Source organism: Leucoraja erinacea, chromosome 1 (genome assembly GCF_028641065.1).
Source record: "Leucoraja erinacea ecotype New England chromosome 1, Leri_hhj_1, whole genome shotgun sequence".
Taxonomy (NCBI): Eukaryota; Metazoa; Chordata; class Chondrichthyes; order Rajiformes; family Rajidae; genus Leucoraja; species Leucoraja erinaceus.
The window spans coordinates 136981311-137000757 of NC_073377.1; the positions used below are offsets into that span (position 1 = coordinate 136981311).

Here is a 19447-nt window from a genome sequence, read left to right on the forward strand (position 1 = left end):
TGTAAATTGTTCCCAGTGTGCAGGATAATGTTAGTGTACGGGGAGATCGCTGGTCGGCACGGACTCGCCGAAAGGCCTGTTTCCACGCTGTGTCCCCAAAGTCACATCTAAAGGAGGTAGTTGAGGCAGGTTCTATCAAAACGTATAAAACACATTTGGAGAGGTACATGGATAGCATAGGGTTAGGGGGATGTGGGCCAAACAGGACTAGTGTAGACGGGGCATGTTGGTCGGCATGGATGAGTCGGACAGAAACCACGACTCTCGGCACTTCATTGCACAAAGCGAAGGTTTATTCATTCAACAAACAGCAATCATCAGGACATCCAGTTGAACCCAGACAGTGGGAGGACAAGCAAAATGTAATACTCCTCCACACAACAATATTCTAGTTCACATCCCCAAATGCAGTGCAAATTTCCTCATAACTGTTGTCCAGTTTTATAGAGAGGACTTGAGTTAACAGACACCAATATTGATGTACACTCAACAGTGACAATATCAAGGTACATTTGGTCATTAATCAATGATTTGCACACATTTAATTATTAAAGTCCCATAAAAGAGAGAAACTTGTTAAGAAAATACCTGTCCCTGCTTTAATTTAAACTACTTTGTAGTATGAGGTAACATGGTGATGCCAGTTGTGAATGCAGCTGTGAACATCACCGTGACAATTTGAGGGGTCCTGTCTGATCAGTACTCTTGCTGAAAAACATTCGATGCTGAAAGCCTGAAGCCAAGAGTATCAAAATCCTCTTGTTAGGCAGCATGCGTTGAGATCATTGCCTCACCACCAATGCTGCCAATTCCCTTTTCAAAAGCACGCTGGTTTACAAAGTTTGCACAGAAGAAAGAATTCACTGGCACACGAGCAAGGTAATTGAACGAACGGCATATGATCCAGTGTCTTGGGGCTCAGTCTAGCCTGCATTGCGGTTGTTCAAACTCTCTGCACAATGGGACAATCACAATTGGTCAAAGAACTGCTTTCCATAGCCCTCTGAGAGGGATGGGTGTGGGCGGGCTGGAAAACCAATTGTATCTGCTCTGATGTAGAAACAAAGAATGGCAAATGCTCGTTTATACCAGATATAGACACAAATTACTGGAGTAACTCAGCAGGTCAGGCAGCATCTCTGGAGAATATGGACACAGAGTGCTGGAGTAACTCAGCGGGTCAGGCAGCATCTTTAGAGAACATGGACACAGTGCTGGAGTAACTCAGCGGGACAGGCAGCACCTCTGGAGAACAAGGATGGGTGACGTTTCGGGTCGAGACCCTTCTTCAGACCCGACCCGAAACGTCACCGATCTACGTTCTCTAGAGAAGCTGCCTGACCCACTGAATTACTCCAGTACTTTGTGTCCATGTTTTCCAGAGATGTGTCCATATCTGGTATAAACTAGCATTTGCCATTCTTTGTTTCTACATCAGAGCCATACCCCCGTCTGGCAAGGATTAGACTGGTTTACACCCTGTTGCCAGAGTACAAAGACAGGGGTATCGGACTTTGACTACACAAAGATAATCTGGACTCCAGCCCCCAGTCCCAGACGTGATGAGGAACAAGCAACAATTCCACGGACGTATCTGGACGGGACGATTAACGTCCCAAAGAACAAATGTCCAAGTGGACGGTGGTCCCGAAGGGTTACAAAGACGACAAAGGAGGGCACGGATCTCCCTGCGATGTGTCAGGAGGTTGTGGGAAGAGGAGGGTTGGGGCAGCAGGCACTCCCTGATGCTGCAGGTGTCGGCGATTGTCAGCGTGTACGGGCTGCTGGGCACCCTCAGGGCGGTGGCGCATACTGTTCCAGCAGTGCCACATGGCAGGTGTTACACACACACACCGGCTGCAGGGAGGAGGGCAGGGGCAGCGTGTTGGCTGCACAACCAGTGCAGAAGATGCCCCCACAGTTGCTGCACTGCTTCTGCAAGAGAAAGGACACCACGGTGTCACACAGCACAGAAACAACTCACCCACACCGACCAACTACACAACGACCAACATGCCTGCAGCAGCCACACTCGTCCCACCTGCCCAACTTTCACCCATATCCCCCCAGACCTGTCCTATCCCTGTACCTGCCCAACTTTCACCCATATCCCCCCAGACCTGTCCTATCCCTGTACCTGCCCAAGTTTCTCTTCAATGTTGTTATAGTCCCTGCCTCAACTACCTCCTCCGCCCGCTCGTTCCATACACCCACCACCCTCTGTGCGGAAAAGTACCTATTAACTAGTCAGTCACACAGCACAGAAACAGGCCCTTCGGCCCAACTTGCCCATGCCTACTAACATGTCCTATCCACACTAGTCCCACCTGTCCATGTTTGGCCCATATCCCTCTACACCTTCTCTATCCATGTACCTGTCCAAGTGTATTTTAAGCATTGCATACCTCCTCCCGCAGCTGGTTCCATACACCCTGTGTGAATAAATTGCCCCTCAGGTTTAAGGTGAGAGGGGAAAGATTTAATAGGAATCTATGTCATGTCTTATGGTTCTTGATTCCCCAGGTAAAAGACTGTGCATTCACCCTATCTATTCCCCTCATGATTTTATACACCTCTATAAGATCACCCCTCAGCCTCCTGTGCTCCAAGGAATAGAGTCTTAGTCTGCCAAACCTCTCTCACAAGTCCAAGCAACCTCCTTGTAAATCTTCTCTGCACTTTTTCCAGAATGACATCCCCCCTACAGTAGGGAGACCAGAACTAAACACGAGACTCCAAATGCAGCCTCATCAATGTCTTGCACAACTGTAACATAACACCCAACTTCTACCCTCAATGGTAGACACAAAATGCTGGGGAAACTCAAGTGGGTCTCGACCCAAAACGTCACCAATTCCTTCTCTCCATAGATGCTGCCTCACCCGCTGAGTTTCCCCAGCATTTTGTGTCTACCTTCAATTTTACCAGCATCTGCAGTTCCTTCTTACACATTCTATCCTCAATGCTCTGAGGGATGGAGGCCAACGTAACAAAAGCCTTCGTGTCCACCCTATCTACCTGTGACGCCACTTCCAGGAAACTCTGTCGCCGAAAGGGTTTACATGCAGGAAAAAACTATGGGGACTGCTCGGGAGTGGAGTTTGGTGATAACTGTTGCTCAGCGCCACTATAGCCAAACACACACGAGGTGTGATGGCAGACGGATGTTAGACAGTACACTAACTTCTCAACAATCATCAGGCTTAGTATAAACACCACAAAAACACACACAAAACTATCAATTATTAAGTGCAGTACGGTAGAGTTGCTGCCTCACAGCGCCAGAGACTTGCGTTACATCCTGTCTGTACAGTTTGCACATTCTCCCTGTGACCCCGTGGGTTTTCTCCGGGTGCTCCGGTTTCCCCTCTCTTCCGAGAGACGTGCAGGTTTGTAGGTTAATTGGCTTCTGTAAATTGTCCCTAGTATGTAGGATATTGTTAGGGTACGGGGTGATCGATGGTTAGTGTGAACTCGATGGGCCGAAGGGCCTGTTTCCACACTGTATCTTTAAAGTCTAAAACTATCTTGGGTTGCACTAGGAAATTCAAGTATTTTTACTCTTGTATTCGGGTTATTAATGGATTCCATTTTTAGTTTAAGTCTACAGTTTAGTTACAGTTACAGTTTAGTTTAGTCGGAAATTTTGTAAATTATAAGGCAACGTTGTGGGGTGGGTCGGTGGTAGAGTTGCTGCCTTACAATAGCCTAAGTCTTGTGTTCCATCCTGAGTACGGGTGCTGCCTGTGTGGAGCTTGCACGTTCTCCCTGTGACCGTGTGGGTTTTCTCCGGGTGCTCCAGTTTCCTCCCACACTCAGAAGACCTGCATGTTTGTGGGTTAATTGGCTTCTGTAAATTATCCCTAGTGTGTACGGATAACAATTTACAATTAAACCAAGCCAATTAACCTACAAACCTGTATGTCTTTGCAGTGTGGGTGGAAACTGGAGCACCCGGAGAAAACCCACACGGTCACAGGGAGAACATGCAAACTCCATACAAGCAGCACCCGTAGTCAGGATGGATCCCGGGTCTCTGGTGCTGTGAGGCAGCAGCTCTACCGCTGCACCACCGTGACCATCCTGGTAAACTGCTAAAAGTGAGCTCCCGGCAGGGTTGTGGGTGGTAAATCACTGCGGTACCTTGGGTTTGGTTAACGAGGCTGCCTCTTGACAGAGTTTGCAAATTACATTCTCCTCCCTCGTCTGCACGAAGTCATCAGGTACCTGTGAGAAGCAGTGTGCGTGTTAGACACTCCAGCTAATGATCAGAGCGTGTTAGACACTCCAGCTAATGACCAGAGCCAGACAGCACAGAAACGCCCCCTTCAGCCCAACTCCCTGTCGACCAACTCAGGCCGTGCTGCAGTCACACGGCGTGGAAACAGGCCCTTCGGCCCAACTCACACATGCCAACCCAAATGCCCCATCTACGCCAGTCCCACCTGCCCGCATTTGGCCCAAATCCCTCTGTATCATTCTTATCCAGGTACCTGTACAAATATCTTTTAAATGTGTTGGAGGAACTCAGCGGGACAGGCACCCTGTGCAGGAAGGGACAGGCGATGTTTCAGGTCGGAGCCGGTCTGAAGAAGGGTCCTGAGACCTCAACTACTCCCACCTGCCTGCGTTTGGCCCATGTCCCTCTAAAGCCCTATCCATGTACCAGTCTAAATGTCTTTTAAATGATGTGATAGTCCCTGGCTCCACCAGCAGCTTGTTCCATACACCTATGTGAAAAAGTTGCTGCTCAGGTTTCTATTAAATTTCTCTCTTCTCACTTTAACCCCATGTCCTCCTACCCTGTGTGTGTGTGATATTGAAAATATAAAATAAACTACTTACAGTCTCTGTTCCTGAATTTGACCTGAGAATATGCAAAAAAAACAACTTTATACAACGGAATTTGGGAGGTCATGTTACAGTTTTATAAGAAAGAACTGCAGATGCTGGTTTAAACTGAAGGTAGGCACAATATGCTGGAGTAACTCAGCGGGTGAGGCAGCATCTCTGGAGAGAAGGAATAGGCGACGTTTCGGCTCGAGACCCTTCTGCACTGAAGAAGCGTCGCCTATTCCTTCTCTCCAGAGATGCTGCCTCACCCGCTGAGTTACTCCAGCATTTTGTGTCTACCTTACAGTTGTATAATACATTGGGGAGGCCACATGTAGAGGTGTTGTGTTTAGTTTTGGTAACCATGTTATATTAAAGATGTTGTCAAGCTCGAAGGGGTACAGAGTGGATTTACAAGGATGTTGCTGGGACTCGAGGGTCTGACCTAACTTTTAAAAGGTAACTCTTTATTTTACACAAAGGGTGGTGGGTGTATAGAACGAGCTGCCGGAGGAGGTAGTTGAGGCTGGAACTATTGCAATGTTTTAGAACCATTTAAACAGGTACCTGGATAGGACAGGTTTGGAGGGATATGGGCCAAAGGCAGGCAGGTCTGTTTCCATGCTGTATCAACTAATGAAATAGCTTGTGGGGGGGGGGGGGGGGGGGGGGGGGGGTGGAGGAGAGGGGGGGAAATGATGAGAAGGGTGACAAGAGAGCAAGGAAGAGGCAGTGGTGCAGCGGGTAGTGCGGCTGCCTTAGAGCGCCAGAGGTCAGACTTCAATCCTGACCTCGGGTGCCGTCTGTGTGAAAAAGTGTCGCCTCAGGTTCCTATCTTCCAGGTCTTTCCCCTCTCACTTTAAACCTATGTTTCTCGATTCCCCAACTCTGGGTAAAAGACTGGGCATTCACCTTATCTATTCCCCTCATGATTTTTGGTACACCTCCACAAGTTCATCCCTCATCCTCCTGCGCTCCAAGGAATAGAATCCCAGCCTGCTCAACCTGTCCCTATAGCTCAGGCACTCGAGTCCTGGCAACATTCTTGCAAATCTTCTCTGCACCCTTTCCAGTTTGGCAACATCTTTTCTATAACATTTATTTCAAGAGGGCTTGAATATAAAAACAGGGAAGTAATGTTGAGGCTCTATAAGGCGCTGGTGAGGCCGCATTTGGAATTTTGTGAGCAATTTTGGGCACCATATCTGAGGAAGGATATGCTGGCTATGTAGAGGGTCCAGAGCAGGTTTACAAGAATGATCCCAGGAATGAGTAGGTTAACATATGATGAGCGTTTGTCGGCACTGGGCCTGTACTTGCTGGAGTTAAGAAGAATGAGGGGGGGGACCTCATTGAAACATACAGAAAAGTGAAAGGATTGGATATAGTGGATGTTGAGAGGTTGTTTCCACTAGTGGGAGAGCCTAGGACTAGAGGGCATAGCCTCAGAATTAATGGACGTTCTTTTAGGAAGGAGATGAGGAGACATTTCTTTAGTCAGAGAGTGGTGAATCTGTGGAATTCTTTGCCACACAAGGCAGTGGAGACCAAGTCAGAGGATATTTTTAAGGCAGAGATAGATAGATTCTTGATTAGTTCGGGTGTCAGGGGTTATGGGAAGAAGACAGGAGAATGGAGTTAGGAGGGTGAGATAGATCGGCCATGATTAAATAGCGGAGTAAACTTGATGGGCCGAATGGCCTAATTCTACTCCTGTCACCGATGACCTTATGCGCAGGGTGACCAAAACTGCACAGTGGGTTTGTGTTTTGCTCATCAATCTGAGAGTTCAGGATGAACACTGAATTACCTGCGCATTGTGTGGGAGCCATTGGGAACTCGGCCCTCCTTGGCCTGGCATAGCTGGTGATTCTCTTTCCGAAGCTCCTCCAGTTCCTATAACGTTACCACAAAGATTCTGTTCAGCAACTTGAACGCCCAGGAGCGAAAAGACTGCAAAAAGTGGTGAACACTGCCCAGTCCATCACATGTACTGACCTCCCACCATCAAAGGTCCATCACCGACTCTGACCTCACCACCATCGAAAGGATCTACAGGAGTCACTGCCTCCAAAAGGCAGCCACGTCATCAGTGACCCACACCATCCTGGCCACACACTCATTTCACCCCTGCCATCGGGAAGAGGAACAGGAGCCTGAAAACTGTAACGTCCAGGTTCAGGAACAGCTTCTTCCCTACAGCCATCAGGCTATTAAACACGACAACAAATAAGCTCTGAACTACAATAGACTATTCTTACACGATTATTGTTTGTTTGTTTTGTTGTTGTGTGTGTGTGTGTTGTGTGTGTGTGTGTGTGTGTGTGTGTGTGTGTGTGTGTGTGTGTGTGTGTGTGTGTGTGTGTGTGTGCGCGTGCGTGTGTGTATATATATATATATATTTTTAAATATATCTTTGCCTACCGCAAGAACAGGAGTACGGAGGATGCCATCTCAACGGCACTTCACTCCGCCCTCTCCCACCTCGACAACAGAGACACTTACGTAAGAATGCTGTTCATCGATTACAGCTCAGCATTCAACACCATTATACAATCAAAACTGATCACCAAACTCGGTAACCTGGGCATCGACCCCTCCCTCTGCAACTGGATACTGGACTTTCTAACCAACAGACCCCAGTCTGTGAGGTTAGACAAGCACACCTCTTCAACCCTCACCCTGAACACCGGCGTTCCACAGGGCTGTGTGCTGAGCCCCCTCCTCTACTCCCTCTTCACCTATTACTGCACACCTGTACATGGTACTAACACCATCATCAAGTATGCAGATGATACAACGGTGATTGACCTCATCAGCAACAACGATGAGTTGGCCTACAGGGAGGAGGTCCAGCACTTAGCAGCATGGTGCGCTGACAACAACCTGGCCCTTAACTCCAAGAAGACCAAGGAGCTCATTGTAGACTTCAGGAAGTCCAGAGGCGGCACGCACACCCCCATCCACATTAACGGGACGGAGGTGGAACGTGTTTCTAGCTTCAGGTTCCTGGGAGTCAACATCTCCGATGACCTCTCTTGGACCCACAATACCTCTACTCTGATCAAGAAGGCTCATCAGCGTCTCTTCTTCCTGAGGAGACTGAAGAAGGTCCATCTGTCTCCTCAGATCCTGGTGAACTTCTACCGCTGCACCATCGAGAGCATCCTTACCAACTGCATCACAGTATGGTATGGCAACTGCTCTGTCTCCAACCGGAAGGCATTGCAGAGGGTGGTGAAAATTGCCCAACGCATCACCGGTTCCTCGCTCCCCTCCATTGAGTCTGTCCAAAGCAAGCATCGCCAAGGACTGCTCTCACCCCAACCATGGACTGTTTACCCTCCTACCATCCGGGAGGCGCTACAGGTCTCTCCGTTGCCGAACCAGCAGGTCGAGGAACAGCTTCTTCCCGGCGGCTGTCACTCTACTCAACAACGTACCTCAGTGACTGCCAATCCCACCCCCCCCCCCCCCCCCCGGACACTTATTCTTATTTATTCAAATCATGTGCTATGTCGATCTTCCAGGGAGATGCTAAATGCATTTCGTTGTCTCTGTACTGTACACTGACAATGACAATTACAATTGAATCTGAATCTGAATATATATATAATCTGAATGTTGTTTCTCGTTTATTATATTGTTTACAGTGTGCTATGTTGACATATTCTGTTGTGCTGCTACAAGTAAGAATTGTATTGCCTGTCTCTGACATAATGACAATAAAACACTCTTGACTCTTGAAGATTCCCCACACCCAGGGCTCGAAATTAACGGTTGCCCGGGTGCCAATGGCCACCAAAATCCCGCTGGGCAACCTAAAAGCCGTGTCATTTTGCCCGGCACAGCCCCCCTCTCTGTCTCTCTCTCTCTGTCATTCTCCGTCTCCGCCCGCTATCCGTGTCAAAGCCGCCGAGTTTCCCCTCTCCGGCCGCTCCTCATCCGCCAGCACGGCCGGCCGCCTTGCACATGCGCCCTGCCCCGGCCTGCACATCCTCCTCCTGCACATGCGCACAACCACGGCCAGCACATCATCCAGAGCCCCGACCACAGGGGGGGGAAATTACATCCGCCAATCGGCTGCGGAGGTCCCGTTGAGGTCGAGACCCGGTCTAGACGCCACATTTTTTGGGGGGGACTTTCGGGTGGGATGTTAAGGGCACTCTCATAATTTTGTCCGGATTAAAGAAGGTGGTGGTCAGCGACTGCCAAGTTTAACTCATGTGGATCATGCATTCATTGTAAGGTTTATATGTTGAATCAATTGCATTGTTCGTTGTATGAGATCAGCAATACGGATCCTGCATTCAGATAGAGCTGGCTCTGTTTGACATTCATTTATATCCATGATCAGCAGCTTTATATACTTTATAAATGAACACATGCTCAAGATTATCCATTAGTGTCTTGGTTCTAACATTCAAGCAATTTGTTGCAGCAGCTCATTTATTCAAATTGTCTAGTGTATGAAACTACTAAAATCAGTGGTGAAAATACTGCCATGGTGGGCTTTTACAGTGTGATCTTTTTAATTTGTGGCCGTATCGTGGGTTTAATATTGGTCAGGATTAAGTAACTAGTTTTGTCTTTGGCTAAAGTCAACGCTTTATAAAGCACTGGCTATTAACCTGTAGGTAGGAACTGCAGAGGCTGGTTTAAACCAAAGATAGACACAAGAAGCTGGAGTAACTCAGCGGGACAGGCAGCATCTCGGGAGAAGACCAGTCTGAAGAAGGGTCTTGACCTGAAACGTCACCCGTTCCTTCTCTCTCTCGAGATGCTGCTGGTCCCGCTGAGTTACTCCAGCTTTCTGTGTCTAGCTTCTGGATATCAACCTGTTATTCTGGTATTATCCCACCATTCTGTGATGGGAATAAATCTTCAGCTTGGAGCCCAGCTCTCTACCGTTCTTGAATCGGGGTAGATTTTAATTGCTGGGTGAAACCGCATTTTGGACTCTGTAGTCCAGTATCAGCTGTCGTGGAATTTTAAAATTAAATAATTAAACTGAGAAAATAATGGAAGAATAATGATTTGGTGCATGGCAACAGTGGATTTTAATTACCACAGAAAACTACTTCTTGCACTTTTCTCAGTAGAGGTTATTTACTTATCCAATCCTTGACTTCTATCCTTGTCTACAGGTCTCGACCCGAAGCGTCACGTATTCCTTCGCTCCATGGATGCTGCATCACCCGCTGAGTCTCTCCAGCATTTTTGTCTACCACAACAGATAATCCTCTGACATTTTTGCCACCTCTAATGGGATCCCACCACTGGCCACATCTTCCCAGCCTGCTCAACCTCTCCCTACAGCTCACACCCTCTAGTCCTGGCATCTTCCTCGTAAATCTTCACTACACCCTTTCCAGCTTGACATCTTTCCTATGACATGGTGTCTAGAACTGAACACAATACTCTAAATGCGGCCTCACCAATGTCTTATACAACTGCAACACGACCTCCCAAGTTAAATGTTTATTTACGAGTAGACAACTTGTTGCCTCTCACTGCCCCAGCCCCAGGGTTAGCTGAGTTACAGTCCAGTAAACCTGGAGGTGTTCCGATTTGCTGACTCACCCTCCGGATGTCCGTCGTCTCCGGTAGTCCGCTCCCCGCTCGCGTCTCTGATCCGCTGTCCCCGGGGCAGCCGAGCTGCCCACCTGCTCTCTGCCGCTTCAAACACGCATGCAACTCGGCACTGGGGAGAGAACGAGAGGGGGTCAGACCCAGCCCTGCCCACACTGCTCACAGACATGCACGCACGCACTACCCATCTGTACACAGCGCACGTGCACAAGATCATGAGAGGAACCGATCACGGAGACCAAGAGTAGGGGAATCGAGGACCAGAGGATATGGGTTCAAGGCGAAGGGGAAACGATTTAATAGGAATCAGGGGTAACATTTTCACATAAAGGGTGGATGCCAGAGGAGGTAGTTGAGGCAGGGATTATCCCAACATTTAAGAAACAGTTAGACAGGTATATGGATAGGACAGGTTTGGAGGGATATGGGCGCAACGCAGGCAGATGGGACTAGTGTAGCTGGGACATGTTGGCCGGTGTGGGCAAGTTGGGCTGAAGGGCCTGTTTCCACACTGTATGACTCTAAACTCACAAACATGATGCTTTGCCAGCTGTCTCAGGGAGGTCAGTCACACAGCACGGGATCAGGCCCTTCAGCCCAACATGTCCATACTAATCAACATGCCCCATCTACACTAGTCCCACCTGCCCATGTTTGGTCCATATCCCTCTAAACGTGTCCTATCCACATACCTGTCCAAATGTCTTTTAAATGTTGTTATAGTCCCAGTCTCAACCACCTCCTCTGGCAGCTCGTTCCATACACCCACCACGTAAAAGTTGCCCCTCGGTATCCTATTAAATCTTCCTCCTCTCACCTTAAACCCATGTCCTCTGTTTCTTGATTGCCCTACTCTGGACAAATGACTATGTGCATCTACCCGATCTATTCCCGTCATGAATTTACATACCTCTATAACATCACCCCTCAGCCTCCTGTGCTCCAAGGGATAGAGACCCAGCCTGAAAGAGGATCTAGTATCATCTAATAGAGGCACAGAACAGAGACCAGTAAGCACAGGGAGAGGTCCTTTGGCCCACATGTGCAAGGTCGGTTGATGGGACTGTTTCTGTGCTGCATCTCTATGACTCTGACCTGACGCTAGCTGTCTCCCACCGCTGCCTCTTCAGGAGTTCCACCTCTCCTTCCAGACCTGACGCTAACTGTTTCTCAGCAGATGCCAAATACAGAAACAAGGAACTGCAGATGCTGGTTTATACCAATGATAGACACAGAGTGCTGGAGTAACTCAGCGGGTCAGGCAGCATTTGTGGAGAACATGGACACAGAGTGCTGGAGTAACTCAGTGAACTGTCCCAACACAGCCTCCCCCCGCCCTCCCCATCCCCCCACATTACTGCAAACTCCTACCCCACAACAAACCCTAGACCCTGAACACCTGTTTCATAGAACCTATTGCACTGAGGGCAGCACGGTGGCGCAGCAGTGGAGTTGCTGCATCACAGCGCCAGAGACCCGGGTTCCATCCTGACTACGCTGTCTGTACAGAGTTTGTACGTTCTCCCCATGACTTGCACATGTTTTCTCCAGATGGTCCACTTTCCTCCCACAACCCCAAAGATGTGCGGGTTTGTAGGTTAATTGGCTTCTGTAAATTGTCCCTAGTGCTTGTAGGATAGTGCCAGTGTACGGAAGGTCGGCGCGGACTCGGTGGGCTTAAGAGCTTGTTTCGACGCTGTATCTCGAAAGTCTAAAGCACCCATTTTTTCCCTCCCCCTATGCCTACCATTTGCCTAACATAACCCGCTCACCCGAATCCACCTATTACCCATCAGAATTTGCCCTGCCCCTCCTATCTTCCAGATTTCTTGCCCCCTTCTCGTTCATATAATCAGTGAAGGGTCCCGAGCCAAGACGACACCTATCCATTTTCTCCAGAGATTGACAAAAGAAGCTGGCGTAGTTCAGCACGTCAGGCAGTATCTCTGGAAAAATATAATAGGTGTCAAGACCCTTCTTCAGACTGGTGTCCAGTTGTCCAGAGATGCTGCCTGACCTGCTGAGTTACTCCGGTACTTTGTGTCCCTTTCCTTGTAAACTGGCATCTGCAGTTCATGTCATAGGAGCAGAATTAGGCCATTCAGCCCATCGAGTCGACTCTTCCATCCAATCACGTTTCTAATGGAAGGACGTTGAGAAACCCTGTCGCAGAGAGGAGGAGGGAGCTGTTCCCGGGGTCTGAGCCTGCTCTCCCCTCTCTCCAGGACTGAACACAACCCTCACCCTCACCCACCTGCCCCCCCCCCCCCCTCACCCACCTCCGCCACCCCCCCCCCCCCCCCCCCCCCCAACCATCTGCCGCCGCACCCCCCCCCACACCCACCTGCCCCCCCACCCCCCTCCCCCCCTGCCACCCCATTCCCCCACCCCCCCCCCCCCCCACCCCCCTGCCTCCTCCCCAACCTGCTCATCATCACCCACCGCTGCCTCTTCAGGAGTTCCACCTCTCCTTCCAGCCCGACGATCTTCTCTCCAAAGTCCTGCTTAAAGAGCCTGTTGTCCATCTCGGCCGAGCGACGGCCCTCCTGCTCCCGCCACAGTCTGGAGGGTGGGGGGGGCAGATGGGGGGGTGAAACCGGCACACACAGGGTCACAGGGTCATGGGGGTCCGGTAAACACAGGGTCATGGGGTCAAGGGGGAACCAGCACACACAAGGTCACGGGGGGTCATGGGGGGACTGGTACACACAGGGTCATGGGGAAACCTGCACAGAAACTGGAACAGCAATGGCAGGAATTTCTGGGAATAATCTGGAAGATGCAGGATCTTTTCATTCCATAGAGGAAGAAAGATTCTAGGGGGAGAAAGAGTCGACCGTGGCTGACAAGGGAAGTCAAGTACGGTATAAAACGAAAAGAAAAGGCGTATAACATTGCAAAGATGAGCGGGAGGCCAGAGGATTGGGAAAACTTTAAAGAACAACAGAAAGTAACTAAAATAACCCCGCAATACGGGGAGAATAGATGAAATATGAAGGTAAGCTAGCCAATAATATAAAAGAGGAAAGCAAGAGTTTCTTCAGTTATATAAAGAGCAAGTAAGAGGCAAGAGTGGATGTTGGACCGCTGGAGAATGATGTAGGAGAAGTGATAATGGGGAATAAAGAAATGGCAGAGGAGTTGAATAACTTTTTTGCATCAAACTACACAGTGGAAGACACCAGCAACGTGCCTGAAATTCAAGAGTCAGGGGATGGAAGTTAGTGGAGTGGCGATTACCAGGGAAGCTGAAGTTGAAGGACTGAAGGTGGATAAGTCACCTGGACCGGATGGACAGCACCCTAGGGTTCTGAAAGAGGTGGCTTTAGAGATTGTGGAGGCACTGAGAGTGATATTTCAAAAATCACTAGAGTCAGGAATGGTCCCAGATGACTGGAAAATTGCCAATATTACCCCGCTGCACAAGAAGGGAGCGCAAAGCAGAATAGCGGGAACTATAGGCCAGTTAGTCGGACTTCAGTGGTTGGTAAGACTTTAGAGCCCATTATAAAGGATGAGGTTACGGAGTTCACGATAAAATAGACCAAAGTCAGCATGGCTTTGTGAAGGGGAGATCACGCCTGACAAATTTGTTGGAATTTTTTAAAGAAGTAAATAGCAGGACAGACAAAGGAGAGTCAGTAGATGTTGTTTACCTAGATTTTCAGAAAGCCTTTGATAAGGTCCCACAAGTGAGGCTGCTAAGGAAGATGAGAGCCCATGGTATCAAAGGGCAGATACTAGCATGGATGGCAGGTTGGAAGATGCAGAAGAGTGGCAATAAAGGGATCTTTCTCTGCTTGGCTGCCAGTGACTAGTGGAGTTCCGCAAGGCTCGGTGCTGGGGCCGCTACTCTTCACGTTGTATATTAATGATTTGGACGAGGGGATTGAAGGCTTTGTGGCCAAGTTTACGGATGATCTGGAGACAAGTGGAGGGGCAGGTAGTGTAGAGAAAGCAGGGACTCTGTAGGAGGACTTGGACAGGTTGGGAGAGTGGGTAGAGAAGTGGCAGATGGAATATAGTGTAGCAAAGTGTGGAGTCATACATTTTGGTAGTAGGAATACAGGCGTAGACTATTTTCTAAATGGGGAGAGAATCCAGAAATCAGAGGTGCAAAGGGACTTGGGAGTGCTGGTGCAGTATTCCCAAAAGGTTAATCTGCAAGTCGAATCAGTAGTAAAGAACGCAAACTCAAAGCCAGCATTTATTTCGAGAGGGCTTCCATATAAAAACAGGGATGTAATGCTGAGGCTCCATAAGGCGCTGGTCAGGCCGCATTTGGAATATCGTGAGCAATTTTGGGCACCATTTTTGAGGAAGGATGTGCTGGCTCTGGAGAGGGTCCAGAGGAGGTTTACAAGAATGATCCCAGGTATGAGTGGGTTAACATACGATGAGTGTTTGACGGCACTGAGCCTGTACTCGCCGGAGTTTAGGATAATGAGGGGGGAGTACGGGTGATTAGTACGGGTGTCAGGGGTTATGGGAAGGCAAGAGAATGTGGTTAGGAGGGAGAGATAGGTCAGCCATGATTGAATGAGAGAGGAGACTTGATGGGCCGAATGGCCTAATTCTATTCCTCTCCCTTATGATACACACAGGGTCACGGGGTGAAACCAGACAGGGTCACGGGAGATTGGGAGGGGATGTCAAGAGCAGTGGGGGGTGGGGTCAAAGGGGGGTGTAGAGGGTATCAACAAGGTCATAGTGGGGGAGGGGTCCAAAGGCATGGGCAAGGGGAGGGGGAGATTAGGGCAAAGGGGAGAAGGGGTGGGGGGGGGAGAGACTAACAACAAGTGCACAACTCAACAGGGGCAGTGAGGGGGGGAGATCAGGGTGGGAGGGGGAGAGATCGGAGTGGTGGGGCGGGTCGGAGATCAACTAAACAACGAGACACAGAACACATCGATGGCCCAAACCAACCACCCACATATTGAAACCGTCAGCAGCTTGTTGAAAAACGGGGAGCTGGTTTTCTGTGCAAGAGTTTTATTTTTGATCTAAGACTACACAGTTCACAATATTGAATGGTTAATTTCATAAAATGTTTTATTTATTTTCATTTTCGACACTTTTCTCCCAGCCCCGCCTTGCACTGCAACAAAGTCCAAGATCTGCCCGTTAAGCCGTACACTCTGAATCAAATATCCCTGTGGACAGCGCAGGGCAAGTCCAGGTGTTCCGAGTCAGCTGACCGATCATTCCGTTCAGAACCCAAACCCTTCACCCCTCTCCCTCCACACCCGTGACTAACCCCACACAAGCCGCCTGCTTACGAACTGGGGTAGACTGTGGCAGCAGCCCCCAATAGGTCACTATGAGCGGGTCGCAATACTGCAAGGAATAATGCCACATTTCACACAACTCTTTGTGCACAGAAATGCCCAGGAAAGCAATCGGGATAGCAGGACTTGAACAGAGAGCAACGTCTGCAAACACAGGACAGTCCAGCACAGGAACAGGCCCTTCGGCCCTCAGCTTCTGTGCCAAACGTGATACCAAGACCAACTTTTATCTGCCAGCACAGAACCCCCATTCCTCCACATCCCTGCACCAATCCAAAAGCATCCTAAACGCCATTATCTCACAGTTTTTCAAACTTTAGCACGTCAGATCCGCAGTGTTTGCTATCAAATGCAGATTTCTGGAAGGGTAAACCAATCAATGCTAATCACTAAAGACACAGAGTTCTGGAGTAACTCAGCGGGTCAGGCAGCATCTCTGGAGAATAGGATTAGGTGAAGTTTCGGGTCGAGGCCCTTCTTCAGTCTGAGGATCAGGCACTGAATTTGTGTCTATCTTCAGTATCTGCATCTGCAGTTCCTTCCTACTGCCCCTGACTTTCAGTCCAAAGAAGGGTCTCGACCCAAAACATCACCAATTCCTTCTCTCCAGAGATGCCGCCTGTCCCGTTGAATTGCTCCAGCACTTTGTGCCTGTTTTTGGCTTATATCAGCATCTGCAGTTCGTTCCTGCACATTTCCACTGCACACACCCTTGTTATCCGGAGTTAATCTTATCATCCTGACTCCTGGATATTTTCTCAAACGTATCAAACTGCTCAAGGTGACCCAGTCCAAATCTACTTTCACACCAGCTGGTTTAAGCAAGCAAAACAGACCAGAACCAGTTGAGATCATGAGCTCATGAGGGTCAGACCCCACTCTCCCCTGAAGGAGAGAGAGAGAGACAGAGAGAGAGACAGAGAGAGAGATAGAGAGAGAAAGAGAGAGAGAGAGAGAGAGACCATGGAAACCGTGGCAGAAAGGACCACACGAGAAACATGAATTATTCAAATATCATAGAAATAAATAAAAAATCAACTTCTGTAGCTGACTTGTAGCTACTTGGGGAAAATAAAGCCACATGCTCCACTGCAAACTGTAACCACAACTTTGAAGGCTTTGCGGAGGGTGAGAAGCTAGGCCAGACGGAAACAGGCCGCTCCACGCCTACTGTCTGTGCATCAGTTTCCCAGCGGCTAGGTTTAAATTCCTAGCCTGTTTCACCAAGTCACTCTCACTTTTGGTTAGAAGCAGCAGGCGGGCGGCAGAGTCAGGAGAAGGAGGCAGGCAGGCAGACGGAGATGTCGACAGGTCCGCACAGCACGTAACATGGTGGAGACAGGACAGCCAAGGGAGAAGACAGGGAGAGAAAACAGGGAGAAGAGGGGAAGAGCAGTTGTGTTAGCCCGTAATAACGTGCATGCTTCACTACACATCCCTCCCTTCACCTCACAGCAGAGAATTATCCACTAGCAGACACAGGGTGCAGGTAGCACACACACACACACGCACCCACACACACACACATGCACCCCACACACACACGCACACCCACACACAGGCCCCGCACATGCACACACACACCCCGCACACACACACACACACACACACACGTACCCCACACACACACGCACCCCACACACACGCACGCACCACACACACACATACAGGCATGCACCCCATACCCCACACACACACACACACACAGGCATGCACACCACACACACACACACATACCACACACACACACAGGCATGCATACCACACATACAGGGCATGTACACACACAATACAGACACACACTCCCACATAGACAAGGGCATTCGCATACCACGCGTACACACACTCACACACAGTATGTATGTATGCACACACGCACAATACACACAGGGCCTGTACGCATGCTCGTGCACAATACAGACACATAGGCAAAATACAGACACACGTGCACACAATAGACACACAGGCATAATAGACACACGCGCAAAATACACACTCACACAATACACACACACAAATACCAGCATACATACAGGCATGGGTGTGCATGAATCACACACATAACACACACACGGGCTTGCGTAAGCATGCATACACCACATACACAAACATGTGTATATACACAAGTGTATACACACGAGTGTACACACACACCCAAGTGTACGCACACACGCCCAAGTGTACACACAATACACAACACACGTGTACACACACACAAAGGGTGCACACACAGTGTACACACAATACATTAGCATATGCAACCACATACAAGACACACGGGGACATATGAGCAACACACACACGGGAACATGCATAGGCATGTGCGCACACACGCAGGCACGTACACACACACACACAACTTTGCAAGTCTATCCATTGTAGGTGAGGTGTTCTCCCCACCACCCCAGGAGCCCATGCCCCCCTCACCCAGCATGGAGGCACCTGACACAGCGGAAATGTGTGCGTTAGGTGAACACACTCACACCAGGCGTGTCACACTACACACACAATCGCACACCCCAGCCCCACACTAACTGAGCCGATGATTTGGTCAGTATGCACATAACCCACATCTGTGCTGTGACCATCATTTATACATTGCCAATCTCAGAACAATCCAATGTAGTTTAGTTTAAAGATACAGCATGGAAACAAGTCCTTCAGCCCACCGAGTCCGCACCAACCATTGCTTATCCGTTCACACTAGTTTTCACTGAATATTGAAAGGCTTGGATAGAGTGGATGTGGAGAGTCCAGGATCACAGCTTCAGAATTAAAGGACGTTACTTTAGGAAGGAGATGAGGCGGAATTTCTTGAGTCAGAGGGTGGTGAATCTGTGTAATTCATCTTGGAGGCCGTCAGTGGATATTTTTAAGGCAGAGATAGATAGATTCTTGATTAGAACGGGTGTCAGAGGATACGGGGAGAAGGCAGGAGAATAGGGTTAGAAGGGAGAGATAGATCATCCATGATTGAATGGCGGAGTAGACTTGATGGGGCGAACGGCCTAATTCTGCTCCTATCACTATGAACTCAGTTCCATGTTATCCCATTTTCTCATCCACTGCCCACACACTAGGGACAATTTACAGAAGTCAATTAACCCACAAACCTGCATGTCTTTGGGACTGGGGGGGGAGGGAAGCCGGAGCACCTGGAGAAAACCCACGCGGTCACAATGGGAACGTGCAAACTCCACACGTCCAGACACACCAGAGGTCAGGATGGTGCTCGGGTCTCTGGCGCTGTAAGGCAGCAACATTACCGCTGCGCCACCGTGCCGATCCGTCGTCCGTGAAGGATCAAAACCGAATCAACCTGTTTTTTTAAAAATTAAAAGGCACCTGGTGAGAGTTGCATAATGGAGACACCCATGGACAATACAATGATTCCCAATAACGGCCGGACAGGTAGACGCGGAGGTGATTGAGCCTATCAGCTCCCCGTCTACCTGTCCCCCTGTCATTGAGAATCAATGTATTTGTCAGTGTAGAGTGGATGTGGAGAGGATGTTTCCACTAGTGGGAGAGTCTAGGACCAGAGGGCACAGCCTCAGAATTAAAGCACGTTGCTTTAGAAAGGAGATGAGGAGGAATTTCTTTAGTCAGAGCGTGGTGAATCTGTGGAATTCTTTGCCACGAGCGGCTGCGGAGGCCAAGTCAGTGGATATTTTTAAGGCAGGAATGATAGATATGGGTGTCAGGGGTTACGGGGAGAAGGCAGGAGAATGGGG

General features: G+C 49.2%; 2 protein-coding genes across 6 annotated transcripts in view; both read right to left on the reverse strand.

Moving 5' to 3' along the window:
• Window positions 1-271: 271 nt before the first annotated feature.
• LOC129696846 (RUN and FYVE domain-containing protein 2-like) lies at window positions 272-12950 on the reverse strand. Its single transcript, XM_055634947.1, has 7 exons — window positions 12830-12950; window positions 11542-11632; window positions 10417-10537; window positions 6644-6729; window positions 4846-4867; window positions 4144-4227; window positions 272-1935 (listed from the first exon to the last, which is right to left on the reverse strand). The coding sequence occupies exons 1-7, from the start codon at window positions 12948-12950 to the stop codon at window positions 1795-1797; spliced, it is 666 nt and encodes a 221-aa protein (XP_055490922.1). The 3' UTR covers window positions 272-1794.
• A 1273-nt stretch (window positions 12951-14223) lies between these two features.
• The window catches only part of rufy3 (RUN and FYVE domain containing 3), an 87374-nt gene continuing 82150 nt past the window's right edge, over window positions 14224-19447 (reverse strand). Inside the window, exon 13 of one of the 5 annotated variants that reach the window (XM_055644000.1) lies at window positions 14224-16950. In XM_055644000.1, coding sequence (XP_055499975.1) covers window positions 16934-16950 — 17 coding nt within the window. In that variant the 3' untranslated portion in view covers window positions 14224-16933. The remainder of the gene's footprint in view (window positions 16951-19447) is intronic. The other 4 variants (XM_055643988.1, XM_055643993.1, XM_055644016.1 and 1 more) reach the window with 4 other exon arrangements.

Coding starts and splice junctions, on each gene's coding strand:
- LOC129696846 (XM_055634947.1), bottom strand. CDS start 12,950: ATGGACAACAGGCTCTTTAAGCAGGACTTTGGAGAGAAGATCGTCGGG. Junction 4,228..4,845: donor CAAATTCAGGAACAGAGACT/GTAAGTAGTTTA, acceptor TGCTTCTCACAG/GTACCTGATGACTTCGTGCA. Junction 1,936..4,143: donor CCTCGTTAACCAAACCCAAG/GTACCGCAGTGA, acceptor TTTCTCTTGCAG/AAGCAGTGCAGCAACTGTGG.